This window comes from Aquarana catesbeiana, linkage group LG02 (genome assembly GCF_042186555.1).
Source record: "Aquarana catesbeiana isolate 2022-GZ linkage group LG02, ASM4218655v1, whole genome shotgun sequence".
Taxonomy (NCBI): domain Eukaryota; kingdom Metazoa; phylum Chordata; class Amphibia; order Anura; family Ranidae; genus Aquarana; species Aquarana catesbeiana.
The window spans coordinates 457040475-457059838 of NC_133325.1; the positions used below are offsets into that span (position 1 = coordinate 457040475).

General features: G+C 44.3%; 1 protein-coding gene across 2 annotated transcripts in view; it reads right to left on the reverse strand.

Annotated features, from left to right (window-relative positions):
* Positions 1–12400, reverse strand: part of ATP1B1 (ATPase Na+/K+ transporting subunit beta 1) — a 30088-nt gene extending 17688 nt beyond the window's left edge. Inside the window, exons 1-2 of one of the 2 annotated variants that reach the window (XM_073615634.1) lie at positions 12018–12400; positions 7561–7689 (exon numbers count right to left, since the gene is read on the reverse strand). In XM_073615634.1, coding sequence (XP_073471735.1) covers positions 7561–7689; positions 12018–12117 — 229 coding nt within the window. In that variant the 5' untranslated portion in view covers positions 12118–12400. Of the gene's footprint in view, positions 1–7560; positions 7690–11566; positions 11649–12017 lie in introns of those variants that run through there. The other variant, XM_073615635.1, reaches the window with a different exon arrangement.
* Between the last annotated feature and the right edge of the window lie 6964 nt (positions 12401–19364).

The window sequence follows — 19364 nt, forward strand, 5'->3', positions numbered from 1 at the left end:
AGTTGGCACTTATACAACAATAGAGAACTGACTGCCTGCTGACGTTTACCGAACAAGTCCATTTCAACGCAATGCTAAAAAAGAAATTGCTATTATAGTGCCTGCATAAGGGCTTGATCACACTATGGGGTTGATTTACTAAAGCTGGAAAGTGCAAAATCAGGTTCACTTCTGCATCAAAACCAACCAGCTTCCAGGTTTTATTACCAAAGCTTAATTGAACAAGCTGGGGTTAGAAGCGGATTGGTTTCTCTGCGGAAGAGAGACTGAGTTTGCACTCTCCAGCTTTAGTAAATCAACCCCTATGTGCAGTTACCTGCATTTTTCCTCATGGATAAAATACAGGTAATGACACATAGAAAATAATCGTTTTCTGTCATGTTCAGACCAGAAACGGAAGAGCAGTGCGATATTATGTAACATGTTTGCATATCGCATTGTTTGGGATGGCCCTGCATGTCACTGCAAAGCAAGCGCAGCGCACTGTAGTGCAGTGGCAGGAATAAAGTGTCACTTTGTGCACTTCAAATAAAGTTCACTCCAAATTTTTTTTTTTTTTTTGAAGATCAATTAAATCGAAATGAGTTGGAGTTAACTGCTATTTGTAACAGTTTGGGATGTTGTATTGGACCGTGCTGGTTATTTTATATCTATATGTGTTTTTAAAAGTAACATGTCGAATAAAATTTGGCAAATTTTATATACTTGTTTTTGGGTGCCTAAAAATTCCTATCCTCTTTCCACACATTATTCTAAACATAATTTGTTTTCCTGTTTATTAATGCTAGCAGCATAAGGATTAAAAAAAAATCCATGTTGATTGGGGGAGTAAAGTTCCACTTTAACTTCATCATGCTGGCCGAATGCATATATGCGGCCTCTCAGTGTGTGGCCCTTAACGCTGAACAGTGTTCACTCGGCGAGCTCCCGGCAAAGTTATCGGCGGCAAACAAAAAGCTCCCAATCTACTTGGGATTGGGAGCATTCCAATCATGTGACCGCTGTGACAGCCAAGCATGGCGGTCACATGATCAGAAACCCTGCCCTGCCTTCAGGCATCAGAAACCTCCTAAAGGGCCAGGAGGCGCCGGCCTTAAGGGGTTTAACATCCCTGGTGGAGTTATATAAAAGACCCCAGCACTGTAACGGGGGTGCTGGGCCTTTAAGCTGGCCATACACTGGTAGACATCATTTAATTTAGAACGATCTTTCAATCTTCTAATAGTTAATTGGGTCAAATCAAAGATGGTTTTCGGGTGCAGTGATGAAAAACAAAATCAAAGAAGCAGGATGGAAAATTTCTCGAATTAACGAAATTCTAATCCTACATACATCCTGTATAAACAGGTTTTTTTTTTCATTCAATCTGTGAGCTAAACTAAATTTTTTTTTTTTTTAAAGAACAGATTTTCCCATCAATGACGTACAGCGTAGATGGAGGAATCTCCCACTGTGTCCAGTTTGACAGTATTCAGTTAGAATACCCTGAGAGCAGCTGCATCTGATTGGATGCAGCCGCTGTTCAGCTGAAATGTGCAGCCCAGCTCCTTCCATTTTTTTTTTTATTTTTTTTTTGTGACATTTTATCCTTTGATTTTTACATTGAAAGACGTTCGGTGGGAGGTGGCTGACAGGGCCAATCATACAGCTAATTTCCTGTTGAACCAGCTGAAATGTGTACAGTGTGTACCCAGCCTAGCAGTGTATGTGGTTTTGGTTCAGGAAATTCTAAAATGGTATGTTAAAAGCAAACAATTTTTTTAGTACTTTCAAAACGACATTTTCCAAGTCTTTGATGGCATTATCAAATGTACCAACTGTAGGCAGATTAAAACTGACTACACCAATTAGATTTCTTCATACAAATATCTGCCAATGTATGGCCAAATTTAGTCACCATTACTCACAAGAAAGAAAAGGCACATGTGATTTGTGTGACATCTAGCCTGCAGAGGAGGCAGATAAAGATAAATAATTTAGTATTTGTTTACGTGATGTTAACAGATACTGTAGTTCCAGGATACCCAGACTTCACTGCTTACACAGTTAAGCTGTACACACTCCATGTTTTTTTGCTCAACAATTTTGAAACACCATGTTTGGTATCTATGTGGGTAGTATTAAGCTGACAAATGATCACCAACAGCTTTAGATCTATGAAATTCTGGTGTCTGCCGCATCTGCTTTGTAGCAATGAATTGCGCCTGTGTATGGGCGGGCATATCTTATACTAGAATATACAACCTGTACATTACAGGACGGATTGCAAGCCTCTCTGCCTATCATCTTTGGCTTCATTACCTTAGTCAGCTATATGCTATGAAAATGTCATCCAGTTCCCGATGAACCAGCCAAAATTCGATCAGTGGGTGGTCCTGTCTTCACCCTCCTGCCTGCCATTCTTTGACCACAAAATCCATAAAGCCAGACAGAAAATTGTCAGCTGAACATGTTTGGTTGTTCTGACAGGTCTCGACTGTCAGCATACAATAGACTGGCAGGGGGATTCGTTTATCTGCACTATTTAGCATGAATGGAGGAATCCGTTTTTGAAAAAATAAAAAAAAATATATAACTGTAAACGGTCAGCTTTTGAGTTTCTCTGGGGTTGATTTACTAAAGTCAAAAAGACTGTGCACTTTGCAAGTGCAGTTGCTCTAGAACTTAGTAAATAAGATAAAGTTTCACTTTGCAAAGATTGCGCAATCACGTGTGAGGAAAATAAAATAAAAAAAACAACTTTTTTACTTGCACATGATTGGATGATGAAAGTCAGCAGAGCTTCTACTCATTTACTAAGCTCTGGAGCAACTGCACAGTCTATTTGACTTTAGTAAATAAACCCCAAACAGTTACTGATGCATAACAATCATGCAGCGAGTGACATCCAGGCACCTAATCTGCATACTAATCCTGGCTCAGTAACATGGAAAGTAATGAAGACATAGACAGCCAGTCAACTAGCGTTTTCAGGAGGAAAATTCTGCAATGACTCTTTTTTGGGGAGAGTGGGTATCTGATTTCGACAGGTACCTGCTCCCCCAATTCCGGTGAGATGACTTCAGCGATCTGAAAGGAAGTTCGGCCCCCCTCCTTCCCCTGCAGCCTTCTGGAACACATCACAGGTCCCAGAAGACTGCGGAACCAATCACAAAGCGCAGGGTGGTTTATTTATTTATTTCAGGTACTTATATAGCGCCGTCAATTTACGCAGCGCTTTACATATACATTGTACATTCACATCAGTCCCTACCCTCAAGGTTTGCGCATGTGCGGTTGGAAGCTGGCTGTGAAGCCGCAAGGCTTCACTGCCGGTATCCCTTAGTGAAGATGTTGGCAACTGCACCCAATTGAAGAATTGGTTTGGGTGAGGACACCGCTGGATCTAGGGGCAGGTAAGTGTCCTTGTATTAAAAGTCAGCAGCTATAGTATTTGTAGCTGCCGACTTTGAATTTTTTGAGGAGAGACGAGCTGCTCTTTAACCTCACCTTTTGCTCTGGCGGCAACCGTAAAATTTTGGATTTCCCCTCATATTTGCAGTCCTGGGCTGGCCATACACGGTTGGAATCTAGGCCGCTTAAGCAGGAACCGGACGAGATTCAAACCGTTAATGGGCAGTCTCAATGTACCAAGTTGATCGATCAACTTGAGTACAACCAGCCTGTCGGATACTCTTGCAATTATCACTAGCGGCTGCTATAGCCTCTAGCAATAATCACTGTTCCCGCTGGGAGAAGACAATGGTTCAGCAGGAGGGATTCCCCTGTCAGCACTGTCTGTGTTGATGGGGGAATCATGCAAATTTCTTTCCTGCAAAAACATGCACTGTGTATGGCTTTTTCCAGCAGCGACATAGTCAGCAAAAGAAAAATTGTATTTTTTTTTTAAAACCCACAGGAAGGAGGATCTATCCTTCCTTACTCCATCCAGTTTTGCCTTTACATACTTAACACTTTAAAGGAGAGATGATTAGCTTTGCATGTTGTCAAACTACATATCCCAGCATGCTCTATGGTGTACAGAAACTTCTTTAAAAATACATGAAAGGATTTGTTAATTGCTTGAAACATTAGCAGCAAAATGGAGGTATGTGGAGATTTCTGTAACTTGATACTTCTGTCTAATCCCATTGGTCATTATCAGTAATTATTATTATTTTACAGAAGAAGATAACATTTCAGCTTCATTTGATCAACTACTGTGGCCTGAAGGCTTCAGTACAGCAATGAGAAAAACTGTACTTATTTATATATGAGAATTTGGATACATACAAGTCTTGATGAGGTTGTATAGTGGCGCTATAACCTTACCACCACACACATGTATTTAAAGTAACATTAAAGTGTTACTAAACCCACAACAGTAAAATCAGTCTGTATATGCAGTAAAGCCTGCTTGTTATACTCACTGTGGATCCTACGGGGTTAATCCTGCGTATTGTGTAAAATACCTGTTTAATCCTGTCTTCTCTGATCCTCCCCTTCTTCTCCAGTCCCCAAATCCATCTCCTGGTAGTACAGAGCATTGGGGGGCACTCTGCACATGCTCAGTTTGGTGTTTATTGCTAGGGAGTAAGGCTTAGTTCACACTACCGCGACTTGGGATCTGACTTGTCAGACCTCAAGTCGCTTGACATCAGAAATTCCATTATAGTTAATGAGAGCCGTCTTAATGTACACTACTGAAGTCGCTCCGACTTCAGAAAAGGTTCCTGTACTACTTCAAGGCGACTTGTACCCATTGATTTCAATGGAAGTCGCCTCAAAGTTGGATCTCCTATCTATATTGAAGCGACTTTACAGGAAAAGAAATTAGTTTACCCCCGCAAACCCCTCCCTCACAGAGAGCTGATTATTCTGTGATTGGCCACAACCAAAGTTGTCTGTCCTGAAGGCAACTTTAAGTCGCGTTGTAAGTTGCTCAAAGTCGCGCTGAAGTCGCCTCCATGACGCCTTACAAAGTCGCGCTGTAAGTCGGGTTGCCCCTGTGTGAACCGAGCCTTATTTTTTGGGGAGGGTGCATGTAATCAGCACAGGGCCAATCAGCACTGTCCAGAAAGAGGGTCAGGGGTCATGCAGCCTCATAGCACATTCAAAGGAGAATGAAAACCCCTCCTAAAAGCTTTAACCAGACACTGATAGAAGTCATAAGACTGCTATATACTGCTGATGAGAAAATGTATTTAGCAGTTTGTATTTACTAATATAATTGCATTTCCGTGTACTGTGGGAGACCAGACATAGTGAATGCAGGCTCCTCGGTTTAGTAACACTTTAAACCCTATTTTTTTTAAAGAACTACAGGAGCTTGATGTACCGACTTGCATTACTGTCAACTCCTACAGGTTTCAAATGTTTCCTTTCGTGCAGTTTGCCATGGTCTCCCTAAAACTTGCCCCTATTTCTGATACAAGGGTGGCTCCCTATCTGGCAAGGTTCTATAGAACCATCCTTTCCAGTTCACTTCCAGCGACACATATAGGCAGCCCAAGAGGTTAAAACACCTCTGCTCTTCCTCCAAGGGAAGTGTGCTTGTCAATCACTTTTCTTGGAGGAGAAGCAGAGGCCAGTCTTTTTTTGTGATGTCTTCTCAAGCTGCCTGTGCATGAGTCTTCACATCTGTCCAATTTTATAAATCTTGGGTTACACATGTATGCTTGAGCAATGACTAATGGGACATTTGATCAGGTGACAGGGAAGGATGGTATGTGCTGGTGCCCTGACTGGTAAGTTTGAGAAAGAAGCGCACTGGAGAGAAAAATATAAGTGTTTCTGAAAACTGCTAAGCAGAATTGATTGTTGCCCTATGCCAAATTATTTTTTTTGTTAATCACCTGCTGACCGCTTACAGTAAATACTGCAAATGGTACAGGCAGCTTCTTCAAGGTTAGACGGCGCGCATGTGTGTGCCCTCTGCCGACCCGTGTGGAGTCCAACACAGAAGGAGCTGCCGACGTACAGGTACGTGATTGTGGATGTACCTGCCGGCCATTCGCAGTTTGGCAGCTGATTTCAGCCTTTGATTTTGGCTGAAGTCAGCTGATCGGCTGTGGCCAATCACACACAGTTCCGTGTTTAAAAGTAGCACAGGTTAGAAAATATTGTTTTATATATAATTAAAAAAAAATTACAGTGGTGATCAAATACCACCAAAAGAAAGCTCTATTTGTGTGAAAGAGGGGCAAAAACCTTCTGGTGGTCAAGTGGTTAAAGATGAGCTTTTATAATTTAAATAAATAATAAGTAATGGATGATGAAGAGCAGTCTAGCTATAATTTTTTAAAAATAAAAACAAACTGCTAACTGGCTACTCTTGATAACACTTTTTAAAAAGTCACTTACATTTAGCAAATACCAGTTTTCTTGATTCCCCCATACTGTGCGTGCAACTCCACTACACATACAAATAACCCCAGCTAGCAATCCTCTGGAGATCTCTTAGCTTCTAGTCTCTCAATTAGCTTGACCCAGGCATCCAAGCCTATAATCAACATGATCAGCTAATTGGTGGGAATGCTGTTATCTACAGCTTGCAGCACAGTGAATAGCTGCCAGCCACTGTGATTGCAGACAAAAATATACCATGGTATCATTTGCAGCGCCAGAGCATCATGACATTGGGTCAGACATGAAATGAACCACAAACAATGCTCAATTCACAAAGCTTTAACACAAGGATCTTTATTTTAGTCATGTGATATTAAAGTGGACCTCACCCTCCTTTCTTTTTGTTGTTTTGTTACATTTCCTCTTTGGTTTTGCTGGGCCATGCTTGATAAACACATTCAGCAAATCCAGCAGTGCTCCGTAGTTATCTGCTGCTCAGCGGCTGCACAACTGGCCCTAAAACTCCATCTTAGGCCAGCCATAGACAGAGCGATTTTCTATCCTGCAACCACGGCCGGGAGAACACAGCGATTATTGCTAGTGGCTATAACAGCCTCTAGCAATAATTGCATGTAAAATCCCAAAGGATGGTTGTACCCAAGTTAACTGATTGATCAACTTGGGTACATTCAGCCTCCCTACACACGGTTTGAATCTCAGCTGGTTCCTGAGATTCAAACTGTATATGGCCAGCTTTACTGTCTGGCATCATCGGGAGCTGGCTGTCTGTTCATGGTTCTTGCATCTGGCATCCTGATGGCAAGCATGCACTGCGGTATGTCAGTGGGGCCTGGCTGCAAGGACCAGGAAGAAACAGCTGGCCCCCAATGGACATGAAAGCTCCTGGGATGCATGACATAAGTATCCCAAGAGGCTAAGAGCAGCATTTGCCATTCCCACATAGGCAAGAAATCCAGAAGTGGGGGGCAACACACACACACATTATATATATTTCCAAATTTCCTTCTTTTTGTTTTGCAATTGCATGAAGGAAGGTAAGAGGAATTTTCATTAAAGAAAGTAAATATGGAGTAAAGGCCTGCTTTAATTTTCAAACCTCATTTTGATAATAAGGATTCCTATCCTGGTGTGTTAATGAATTGAGCTGTGTCCCTTTAAATGGAACAGTATGGTAGGAGCAGATACAGTAACAAAAGTAAAATGCAGTGTTACCTGGTGGTGCTACGCGATCTTGATACTTTGGTTCATAGATACTGATGGTTAACAGAAGCACTTGAATGGTCCCAATAAATATACCAGCTAAACACCCATAGAAGATTACATAGAATAGGAGGATTTTAACTGCAAAATAAAAATATAAAAAAGTTGTTAATACCTTTATATATCAAATAAGCCAAGTTAACACTACAATATCAGTATATATATATATATATATATTTTAATATTAAACTAATAACTTAGACCTCTATTTAATAATACCCTATAACAACCAGGGTTAAATGTATGCTGATGCATTAGGTACCCACTAATGACCCTATAACCCTATAGTCTGGAAAATTCACTATAGCTGCCCATACAACAGTAGAATCTCATTTGGATTTCTGAAAAGAAATATCAGACCATTCGATCTTGTCATTGAGTCAACCAATTTCATCCCATTAAAACGTCTGAGAACACATTCAAATTTCAGGTCTGGACTAAATGTTAAGTGGTTGTAAACCTCTGAAATTAAAAATGAACAAAGCATATCGCTCTATAGCAGGGGTCTTCAAACCTTCTAAACAAAGGGCCAGTTTACTGTCCTTCAGACTTTAGGGGGTCCAGACTGTGTCCATCCGGAATGAAAAATGCAGTTGGAGTAAAAAAAAGCCCCTATCTTGAGTGTCAGTGAGAGGAATTGTGCCCCATCATTTTTATCATTGGGAGGAATTGTGCCCTATTGTTTGATTGGTAGGAATTGTGCCCCATCATTGATATCATTGGGCTCCATTGTTGCTGTCATGTGGGGGAACTGTGCCCCTTCATTGGTGTCAGTGAATGAAATAGTGCCCCAAGGGCCCGATAAAAGCAAGCAAAGGGCCACATCTGGCCCCTCAGGCTGTAGTTTTGAGACCACTGCTCTATAGTATGTACTAGCCTCAATCCAAAGAACCAAATGTGATTTCTGTCTCAACCACATGTATCATTTATGCTTAGAGCATGTGCATTACAATATGTACAATTTTTCCTGAACGGAAATCACATGCACGGTTAGAATGATGTTTGTTTAGATAAGAAAAATGAAAAACATTTTCCATCCTGCTCCTTCAAATTTTCTCATCACTACAGCTGCCTGGACCCCATTAGCCATAAGAAAAAAATTTGAATGAAATTCAAGATATTATCTCACAGCAGTTTACAGCAAACAGCGCTTGTTAGGGCAATTTCTGCGAGCGAAGTCTAACTTGTGACGTAACCCAGAGTCTGATCCGGTTTTACTTTGCATGTGGAAAGTGAGAAGTATCTAAAGAGGATTGTTAATTAAAAAGCTCCATGTGGAACGATAAGCCTAGTTACACAAAGGCCTAGCCACCCTTTACTTTTGCTAGTGTCAGGAAAAGGCATGTTCATAGTTAAAGCTGGTAACCAGGCAGCACTGAGCAAGTGTCAATGACGTCAGGGAGATTTGGAAATTTTTTCCACAGCTCAGCCATAGCAGAGAAGAAAAGCAACATTGCTTCTAAGCAAACACGCTGCCTCTAAACTCGCCCGGGCTTTAGGCTGTCATTGTACTTTCACGCAGGCCCTGATTTGCATATGGAAACACCGTGATCTGCAATCCACATACATGTCATTGGACATAATAAAAACAAGAAATCTGCTGAAGTGCTTCACTAATCACATACCGTACATTACACAGAATGATAAGATAGTCTAGCTTTAGGCAACCAGAAACAATTTGCTGAGGATATGCACCACAGCCACATCTGTTCAGCCTCAATTAAAGTCAATTAACGTAGCCGAGGCCAGAGCACTCAGATGCTACCTTAGTGACAACAATATTCAGTATGTGTATCAACGGCAGCCTGTAGAAAATATCACTTCACCTTGCATTAACCAACATCTAGTACTTGTATTTCAAATTAGGCAAATTCCATTATTTACAATAAGCATTAGGCCCCCATTCGCACCAGAGTGTTTTATTGCACCATTCTCAAAGCACAACAACACCCAAAATGAAGAAGCCCATTGTTCTCAAGGGGCCTGATCACACCTAAGCATTATGTCACTTGTTGTGATGTGAGGCTTGGGGCAGAAGCCACTTAGACTTTACTGGAAGCGCTGGAAAATGCATGTTTATGTGTGTCTTTCAGGTACTTCCATTTAAAAGTCTGGGGGCTAAAAACATACAATTCTGCTCCTGTACTATAAGGCATACATACAAAGATGCCTCTAAATCACCCGACTATGCTCATGCAAAGTGTGAACGAGGGCTTAAGCCAGTGGAAAAGTCACTTTGCAAGTTCAGATTGGTCCATGGGACTGTACCATAGCTGTAAGTAACACACATACTTCACATCTAACCTGTCAGATTTTTTGTACCATATATAAACATATATGTAGTGCATACAATCGGATTCATAACATACATACTAATGTCAAAGAGCACAAATTCATTTTCTTAAATTAAAAAATCTGAACAGTGGAAGAAAAAACAAGAGGATAATAACCTTAATAATATTCTATACAAGCCATACTAAACCTAGGCTCCATTGAACTTTGGGGTTCCCCCAGAGGTCCCTTGCCCTGTGACTGACCGATGTCCCAACTGATGGTGTCTGCATAAGGTGAACATTCTAAATACCACTGTAAGGGGACATTCATCTCACTAGCCATCAATGTAAGAGGAGGTATTCTTCCCATTGACCATTATTGCAAGGGGTGCATTATGACTACCTATCACCTATCTAACGGGGCATTCTTCCCATTGACCACCAATGTAAGAGGGGCATTCTTCCCAGTGACCACCAATGTAAGAGGAGGCATTTTGACTACTTATCACCTATCTAAGGGGGCATTCTTCCCACTGACCACCAATGTAAGAGGGGCATTCTTCTCATTTACCACCAATGTAAAAAGGTCCATTTTTCCCACTGACCACCAATGTAAGAGGGTCATTCTTCTCACTGACCACCAATGTAAGAGGGGCATTCTTCTCATTTACCACCAATGTAAAAAGGTCCATTTTTCCCACTGACCACCAATGTAAGAGGAGCATTCTTCTCACTGACCACAAATGTAAGAGGGTCATTCTTCTCACTGACCACAAATATAAGAGGGTCATTCTTCTCACTGACCACAAATGTAAGAGGGTCATTCTTCTCACTGACCACAAATGTAAGAGGGTCATTCTTCTCACTGACCACAAATGTAAGAGGGGCATTCTTCTAACTGACCACCAATGTAAGAGGGCCATTATTCTCAGTGACCACCAATGTAAGAGGCATTATTCTCACTGACCACCAATGTAAGAGGCATTATTCTCACTGACCACCAATGTAAAAGTGGCATTCTTGTTACTGACCACCAATGTAAAAGGGTCATTCTTCTCACTGACCACCGCTGCATTTTGACCCTCAATTGACTAATCCTACCAGGGGTTCGCTAAGAACTGAATTTTCTTTCTAGGGTTCTTCTGAGGTAAAAAAGAAAAAAAAAGACTGAAAGCTGCTCCCTACTCCAAGGACATAAACTGCTAAAAGAAGGGAAAGGCCCAATGTCCTTGTGGTGCCCATCAAGGTGATGCTTGGCCTCCCCGATATTGCATGGCATGCTGTAAAAACGCGTATTTCATATGGGCTTCATTTCCAGTGCGTTTCACACAAAATAGAACTAATCCTGGGTGCAATTTTCTTTAATGAGGTTTCCATAACGACCAAAGATCATCAATTATGAATTATTTAACAAAGAGAGAGAGGGAGAGAAAGGCAAAATCCGTAGGAGGCTCTCGGAATACTTTCGACATGCCTGCTCTATTGTGCACCTTCCAGGCCTAAACTCAGGTTACAGCCGGTTGCTAGGATACGACCTCTGGAGGGACCTGCTGGTTCCCGACAGTTGTCCCTTGCCTCCGGCTAGGTCTAGCCCAGGCGCTGGATCACCTTCTCTGGTGCTGCTGCCAATCCCCAATCTACATGTACTACATGCCCAGCCTGCATCCACATCCCACAGCTCTCACCTCTAAACCTGTCACCTTGACTAACCTTGAGCACTGATGCAGAATTAACTCTACTGGGGTGACTCATCAAATGGCCAAACCTCCACAAAGGTCAAGGGTTAGATCAATGCCAGTCTTGGATCCCTCCCTCCCCTAATGGGCTCCCCTCTGCGGATTTTCCATGGCAAGCTGCAATTTCCCCTCCCTTGTTAGATGTGTAGTGGGTGATGATGATGACACACACACAGGGTTCTCTCCTCCTCCCTCTTGTCTCAGCTCTTATAGATTGCCTACATGGGCGTCCTTCACAATGACCTCCCCCCCCCCAAACCAGGATGTCTGATCTGACAGTAAAAAGGTGTCCCCAAGCAGATCATTGACTGTCACAGTACACGTCCACCCTCGGATCACACCCCCCCCCCCCCTTCTATAACACCCCACCGCCCCCATGGGTGACCCTGCTCATACTTACACCAGCTGCCACCTGTTCTACCCAGGAACTCCTTCTTCTCCGGGTTCCAGATGAATTTCTTCCAGCCTCCATCGCTCTCCTTGGCTTTATCCCTTGCCATGCTGCTTCTTCTTCTTTTTTTTTACTTGACTTTTTGTGCTTTGTAGATTGGTCAGATGTCCCTCCCTTGTGCTGCTTCCTGGTTCCGAAGGCTAGAAGATTTTGAGGTGATCCGACTTGGCACTGCGGATGGCGATCACATAGGAAGAATGTGTTGGGAAGGGGGGGGGAAAGCTTTTGCAATGACAGGCCCTGCCGGCGAGAAACTTGGACCCGGCGAGATCTTCTCTCGTCTCCCCCCACTTAATATATCTACCTTGTGTAGAAGAGGGGCGGGATCCGTGAAAGAGGAAGGCCAATAAGAGCAAAGGCGGGGCGGGCATGGGAGGCGGGGCTCGGGAAACTGCAGAATCAAGGACGAGGGCGCGGAAGTGTCTGGCCACGCCTCCTTCTCGTAGAGAAGAAAAAAAAAAAAACGAACAAGGTGGTGCAAAGTACAAAATGGTGCAGATATGAGGGAGCGGGGAGACTTCAGAGGGATGAGTGGGGACACTCAGAGCCCCTTGTGACGTACGAGCTCGTAGCCCCCCTGCCTGTCTGCGCACACTGGAGGCGGTGATGCTCTGTCTGGGATGAAGGTCGTGAGGAGAGAATATCACGCACCTGCCTGAGGAGAAGGAGGAGCGGGATGGAGGCGAGGGAGGAGGGGGGGGGAGAAAATTGCTGAGCACCAGCTAGCTAGGCGACCATTACACCCCTATAACAAGCATTACACCTCACACAGCTGCTGCATCACTATTACGTGGACAACTGACCAAAAAAGCCAATAGAAGCAGGTGTAGCCCACAGCCCAGCATCCATAGCCGGCCGTGCCCGCTCTCCTCATGCCATTTCTTCACCTATTTGCCCTTCTGGAACTTTTCAAGCATTTCCCCTTGTGCCCGCACCACGTGACCTGAGTGCTGAGCGTTACACTTTAATACACACCAAGCCCCGCCCACCCCCTGGAATGTGCAGGAAAGGGGACCGGCTGCACCCGGTTATGGAGGGTTACAGCACCTGACTGGATGGAGAGCACACAGCTCTGAGCACCTCACCTCTGTCTGTATTGGAGTATGGCTGAGGAGGGAAGAGCTGTGCTGTGCTATCTCCTCAGATACCCCCCCCTCAGGAAAGGGTTAAAGTAGATAGCCAGTCACACATTAGACCATAGTCACCCCTAAGCAATTGTGAAGCTTGCTACTCTGAAAAGTAGATGAGCTCTATAGGTCTTACTCACATGGTGCAAGGACCATACCCATGTAAGGCGTTCCTTACATCTAAATGCTACTCCCAATATGACATCCATACGAGTGCATATGTACAGCCCCAAATGCATGGTGTCTGCGCTCCCGCATTGATATTAGGTTGGGAGCAGCGGCTGTGTCTGTGCGGCTGCTGAGTCCCAATTGGCATGAACTAGACTGCCTGCACAAGGATCCATGAAACGCCTCGTGTGGGTAAACACAGCCCTCATGTGTATGCTGTAGGGCCACTGTGTGAACGAGGCCCTAGACTTCAATGGGAGCACCTGAAAATGCATAAAAACTATTTTTCATGCCATTTCTTGCCTCTCCTAGTAATTCATAGTTGCCAACAGTCCCGATTTGCCCGGGAGATTCACGGAATTCAGACCCATGACCCGGGCAGAATCCCAGAAAATAGGCTTTGTCCCTGGCAGGGGTGGACTGTGTCGGGTGGTCTGATCCCCCATAAAAAGGCCGCACTGCTCCGCTGTCACTGGGTGCGGATGGTCGCTGTGTCATCCCGGCTCACCCACATAGTAAGCTGGGTGGGCTGGGAGATTCTGGGACAGATCAAAAAGCAAACTGCAGCTACCTACTGGAGGATGATGCAGCCAATTGGTGCGCTGTCCGGGCTTCCACTGTTGTGGCACGGAGCTGCTCTGCAAGCTGCATGAGGTGAGGAAGAAGAAACTCTTTTAGGCCCGAACAGTAATTGAAAGTGTCTCTCTCCCTCTCTCTCTTTGTCTCTCTTTCTCTCTCTCTCTCTCTCCCTCCCTCTCACCCTCTCTCTCGCCCCCCCCTCTCTCTCTCTCTCTCTCTCTCTCTCTCTCTCCCCCACCCTCCATCCTTTTTTCCCTCTCTGTCTTCCTCTCTCCCCCAGCCTCTCTCTCTCTCCCCCACCCTCTCTCTCCTCCCCTCCCTCTCTCCATCCCTCTCTCTCCCAATCCTCTTTCTCTCCCTCCCTCCATCCTTTTTTTCTCCCTCCTCTCTCCCCCTCCCTCTATCTCTCCCCCTTTCCCTCCCTCTCTCCGCCCCCCTCTCTGCCTCCCTATCTCTCCCCCTCTCTATCCCCCTCTCTCTCTTTCTCTCTCCCCCTCTCTCTCTTCCTCCCCCCCTCTCTCCCTCACTCTTTCTCTCAATTTCCCCCCTCCCTCTCTCCCCCCTCTCTCTCTTCCTCCCCCCTCTCTCCCTCACTCTTTCTCTCACCCCCCTCCCTCTCTCTCCCCCCTCTCTCTCTTCCTCCCCCCTCTCTCCCTCACTCTTTCTCTCCCCCCTCTCTCTTCCCCCCCCTCTCTCTTCCTCCCCCCTCTCTCTTCCTCCCCCCTCTCTCCCTCACTCTTTCTCTCTCCCCCCTCCCTCTCTCTCCCCCCCTCTCTCTCTTCCTCCCCCCTCTCTCCCTCACTCTTTCTCTCCCCCCCCTCTCTCTTCCTCCCCCCTCTCTCCCTCACTCTTTCTCTCTCCCCCCTCCCTCTCTCTCCCCCCTCTCTCTCTCCCCCCTCTCTCTCCCTCCATCTTTCTCTCTCTCCCCCCTCTCTCTCTCTCCCCCCTCTCTCTCCCTCCATCTTTCTCTCTCTCTCTCCCCCCCTCTCTCCCTCCCTCCCCCTCTTTCCCTCCCTCCCCCCTCTCTCCCAGCTCTCTCCCTCTTTTTCTCTCCCTCCATTCTTGTTTCTTTCTCCCATTCTTTCTGCCCAATATTTAGCATAATTGAAACCACACCCATTTTTCGCACGCCACATTTTTTCTTTGTAGGTTAGAAAAGAAAAGTCACCTAGCAGTTTACTACAGCTTTAAACAAAAGATTAACAGCAAGAATTGATTGCTTTGGGTTCAGTAATTACGTATTTGCTGAGCCCTTAGGCCTTATTCACACTAACCATAGTGGGAACTTGGGCTCCCACTCTTGATTCTTTCTAGCGCAATTCTCACACGTGAATGCGTGTATTACATAAGGCAGCCTATTCATTTGTCGATTGTTGCGCCAAAGAAGCTCAGGGACCCAGTTTTGTCCCTGAGCCAGAAGCGATTTAGCACTTACACTTTGCCATGATTCGCACACATTTTGGTGCTTGACAATCGCGTTGCATTTGGGATGCCATTCAAGATGAATGGCACCCAAACGCACGTTGAGCATTTTTCCATGATCTGGAATCGTCAGCAGAATCGTGGCGATTCTGCTCGCGATTCCAAATTGCCCATATGTGAACATGTTATTGCCATTTTAATGTCATTAATGACATCTTAATGTCATTTTTAAAGATGTTTTACTAAAGTAGTATTAAACCCTCATTTATAAAAACACCTCTCTATATAAATGCATTTATTATCCCTAATAATCACATTCTTTTTCAATTCACACTTTTCTAAGAGCCCTTTCACACTGGGGCGGAGGCGACGTCGGCGGTAAAACGCCGCTATCATTAGCGGCGTTTTACCGGCGGTATAGCCGCGACATCCCATTGATTTCAATGGGCAGGAGCGGTGAAGGAGCGGTATACACTCCGCTCCTTCACCGCTCCAAAGATGCTGCTGGCAGGACTTTTTTTACCGTCCTGCCAGCGCATCGCTCCAGTGTGAAAGCCCTCGGGGCTTTCACACTGGAATGAAAGTAGCGGCACTTTCGGGTCGATTTGCAGGCGCTGGTATTAGCGCAATATCGCCTGCAAACCGCCCCAGTGTGAAAGGACCCTTATAGTTTGATATACCTGAAGAATCTGCTTCAGCTTACTGGTGCTTTGCTTACCCCTAACCTTTTCGTGGGCAGTGCACATACAATTTTCTCTGATGCCAGGGGCATGACTAAAAGTCCAGTGAGCGCCTGCAATTGGATCTGGTAATGCGCATGCACAGAAGTATCATAGTCTTTGCTGGTCTTGCGTAGAAGGATGATTCTGTTTCTCCTGGTCTCGGCTGCACATATCTGTATAGTCCCAGGGGGTGCATACATGCTACAGCGGCTCCATGGGGACCCGGCTTGTAATAGGAGCCAGCGCAGAAAGGAAAATTATCTAAAAAGAAACAAAACAAAGCAATAAAATAAAAAAAAGAGCAGGAATAAAGAGCATTACAGTATATTGAATCAAAAGATAAGACAACATGTACAGTACATGTGGCTGTATGATTAAAAACTTAAATCCATTGGGTTGAATGACACTTTAGCACATAACTCCCAACTGTCCCGGGTTTCAGGGGACTGGCTCTGATTTGGAACAAAGTCCCTCTGTCCCTCCTTCCTCTTCATTTGTCCCTCATTGTGGTCTGATCTACAGTCACCGGTCACTTTATTAGGTACACCTGTTCGATTGCTTGGTTACACAAATTGCTAACCACCCATCACACGGCAGCAATGCATTTAGGCATCTAGACGTGGTGAAGACAACATGCCGAAGTTCAAACCGAGTTTAAAAGATAATTACAATTGATTTATGTGTGCAGTTTTCATGAAAACAATCCTGCTATGAAGGTCCCTGTTCAGGCACTTTATAGTTTGGGGTGACAGCTGTCTTTCAGCCATGCTCATGTGTTGTCACCCTGCCCCTTTCCCCCATAATGAATACTGTATGCAGCTGTGCTGACACACATTGCTCAGGCACGGTCCACTGTTGTCATTGCTTGGGAATCCGTCCAGAGCAATGATATATAGAAACTAGACCTTGCTTGTGGCGCTTGTGGTCAGGAAGCATCCGAAAGAGACTGGAGGAGATCTGCAGCACTGAACAAAAACAAATGATGAATAAAAAGTGAAAACAATATTTTTTGAAAAAAATAAATACAAATACATGGCAATTTGTTATAGTACACAATGCTTTAGCAAACAAATGGGGTTTTTTACGAAAGGCAAATCCACTCTGCACTACAAGTGCACTGCAAGTGTACTTGGAAGTAAAGTCGCTGTAGATCCGAGGGGGAAATGCAAGGAAAATAAAAAAACAGCATTTTAACTTGCACATGATTTGATAATAAAATCAGCAGAGCTTCCCCTCATTTCAGATCTACCCCTCAGATTTACAGCGACTGCATTTCTAAGTGCACTTGTAGCGCAAAGTGAAGTTGACTTTAGTAAATAACCCCCAAAGTGCCATTCAATTAGAGTTAACATTTACTATGATGTGCAGGAACTGGCTGGATGCACTCAGGGGATGCATTATGGAGGGTTTTAGCCATTTATTAACCCTTGCATGTAGAGGAACGTATATCTGAACACTTCACCCTGTCTGGATTCAACCACAGGTCATAATGACCGAACACAGTTTTTTTCCATACACCTCAAATAACCCAGCCCTGTATCAATTAGCAGTTGGGCAAGATCCTTCTTATTAGTAAGGAAAGGGTTAAAAATCTTATAGCCACAGAATGCCTTTCGTTGCTTTCGGTAATTGTTTGTTTTAAATTGTGTAATTTATTTTGTAATCCTTCAGAATTCCGAAGAGCGTCTCTCAGATACCGGATACCTACAGATTAAATTGGAACCAAGACAAAAAGCGGAGGATAAGGTGACCTCAACAAGGTCAGATGGATTGTGTCTGCTCTACTTTCTTATGGTCAGTGCTCTTCAACAGTGAGATTTAATTTATCTTGACATATAGTACCGAGATGCTGATTGTCACCTATGTTTTATAGGTGATACTAGGGCCCTTGTTGCAGCATTGCCAGATAGGTGGAACCCCTCCAGCAAGGGTAGGTAGGATGGATTATGTATCAATGTTTTTTTAGCCTTACTCTAAGGCTGGTCCCTTGGCTGCAGTCCCTTGAGTGAAGCAAGCTATAGAGAGGAGGGAGTGAAGAAAGGGATTTATCATTAACCACTTACTCAAGGTCACATTCAGGCTGGTTCAAAAGCATTTTCTATTGTCCAAGGTAGTTCATTCCTGCATTTTATTGCCAGGTAAAAGGTTCACTTTCCTTGCAGCTGCGATAAAATACAGATTGTTCTGGTTAGTTGCCCAGCAGGACAGTACATGAGTTCATATGATACACTAGTGAAAAGAGATATGACATTCTGTAGCACTAGACAAATTAAAGCAACCAGCCAGCACTCCTTAAAGTGGAACAGCTTAAAAAAAAAGGGGGGGGGGGGCGAACAGGCAGGGGATATTTAAATTGGAAGTAAACCCTCCTATCTTGTTCAGCCAAGGAAGCTGCCATCTTGGCCTCTGTTTAATCTACAACTGCCATGATGCACATGTGATCAGTTATGACACCGGCCATTGGATGGTTTAACAGTTTGGTTGAGAGCACAACCAATGGGAGTGTTATATTTCTGGCCCATGCCGGAAATGTAACTGTTTTTTGAAACTGTTAATGGTTGGGTTTACTTCTGCTTTAATACAGAAGAGACATGCTTTGTCTTTTACGCATTAAAGTTACTTACCTGCCTATCCGCCCACTGTAGAAATTCAGCAAGCCTGAAGCTGACTGCACTCCTGTGCAAGCTCAGGAGTGACGTCACCCCTGCCCGGTGATCGAGATCTGGAATCCAGCCGCCCGAAGATGTCAACAGCTGGCGGGGAGCTCTAGTGTGCTGCATCTCTGGATCCAAGGTGAGTATACTTCTGCTTTAAACACTATCCTTGGAATTCATAAAGTTTTGTGAAAGTGTGTCTCATGCATTCTAAAAGTCGTGCAGAATGCGTCAGATTCATGTACTTGTCTAGAACTTGAACTTGAATTCGGCGCATGCTGCTCCACTTTTAGAATGCATGTGAGACACTTTCGCTAAATCTGTTGCTCTCTCTATACAGTAAAAGGGAACTGGTCTTTACTAGCTCCACCTTTGTAAGATATGAACTGTCTGTATTTTATTTTGAATTTGGCACATTCATCATGCCATGATGTAAAACATACAAGCGCTCAGAGTGGGGCCTTTTATGCTGGGAAGCTGTCATGATGGTTGCTGATGTCATAGCAACTAATGATTTATTCTCAGCCCCATTGAGCGGGCAACTGGGAGATTCCCTGGCCCATGACTGAACGTAAATAAAGGGGTGGGTATGATGGTAACATTGTTGTCCAAATGTGGCAGCTG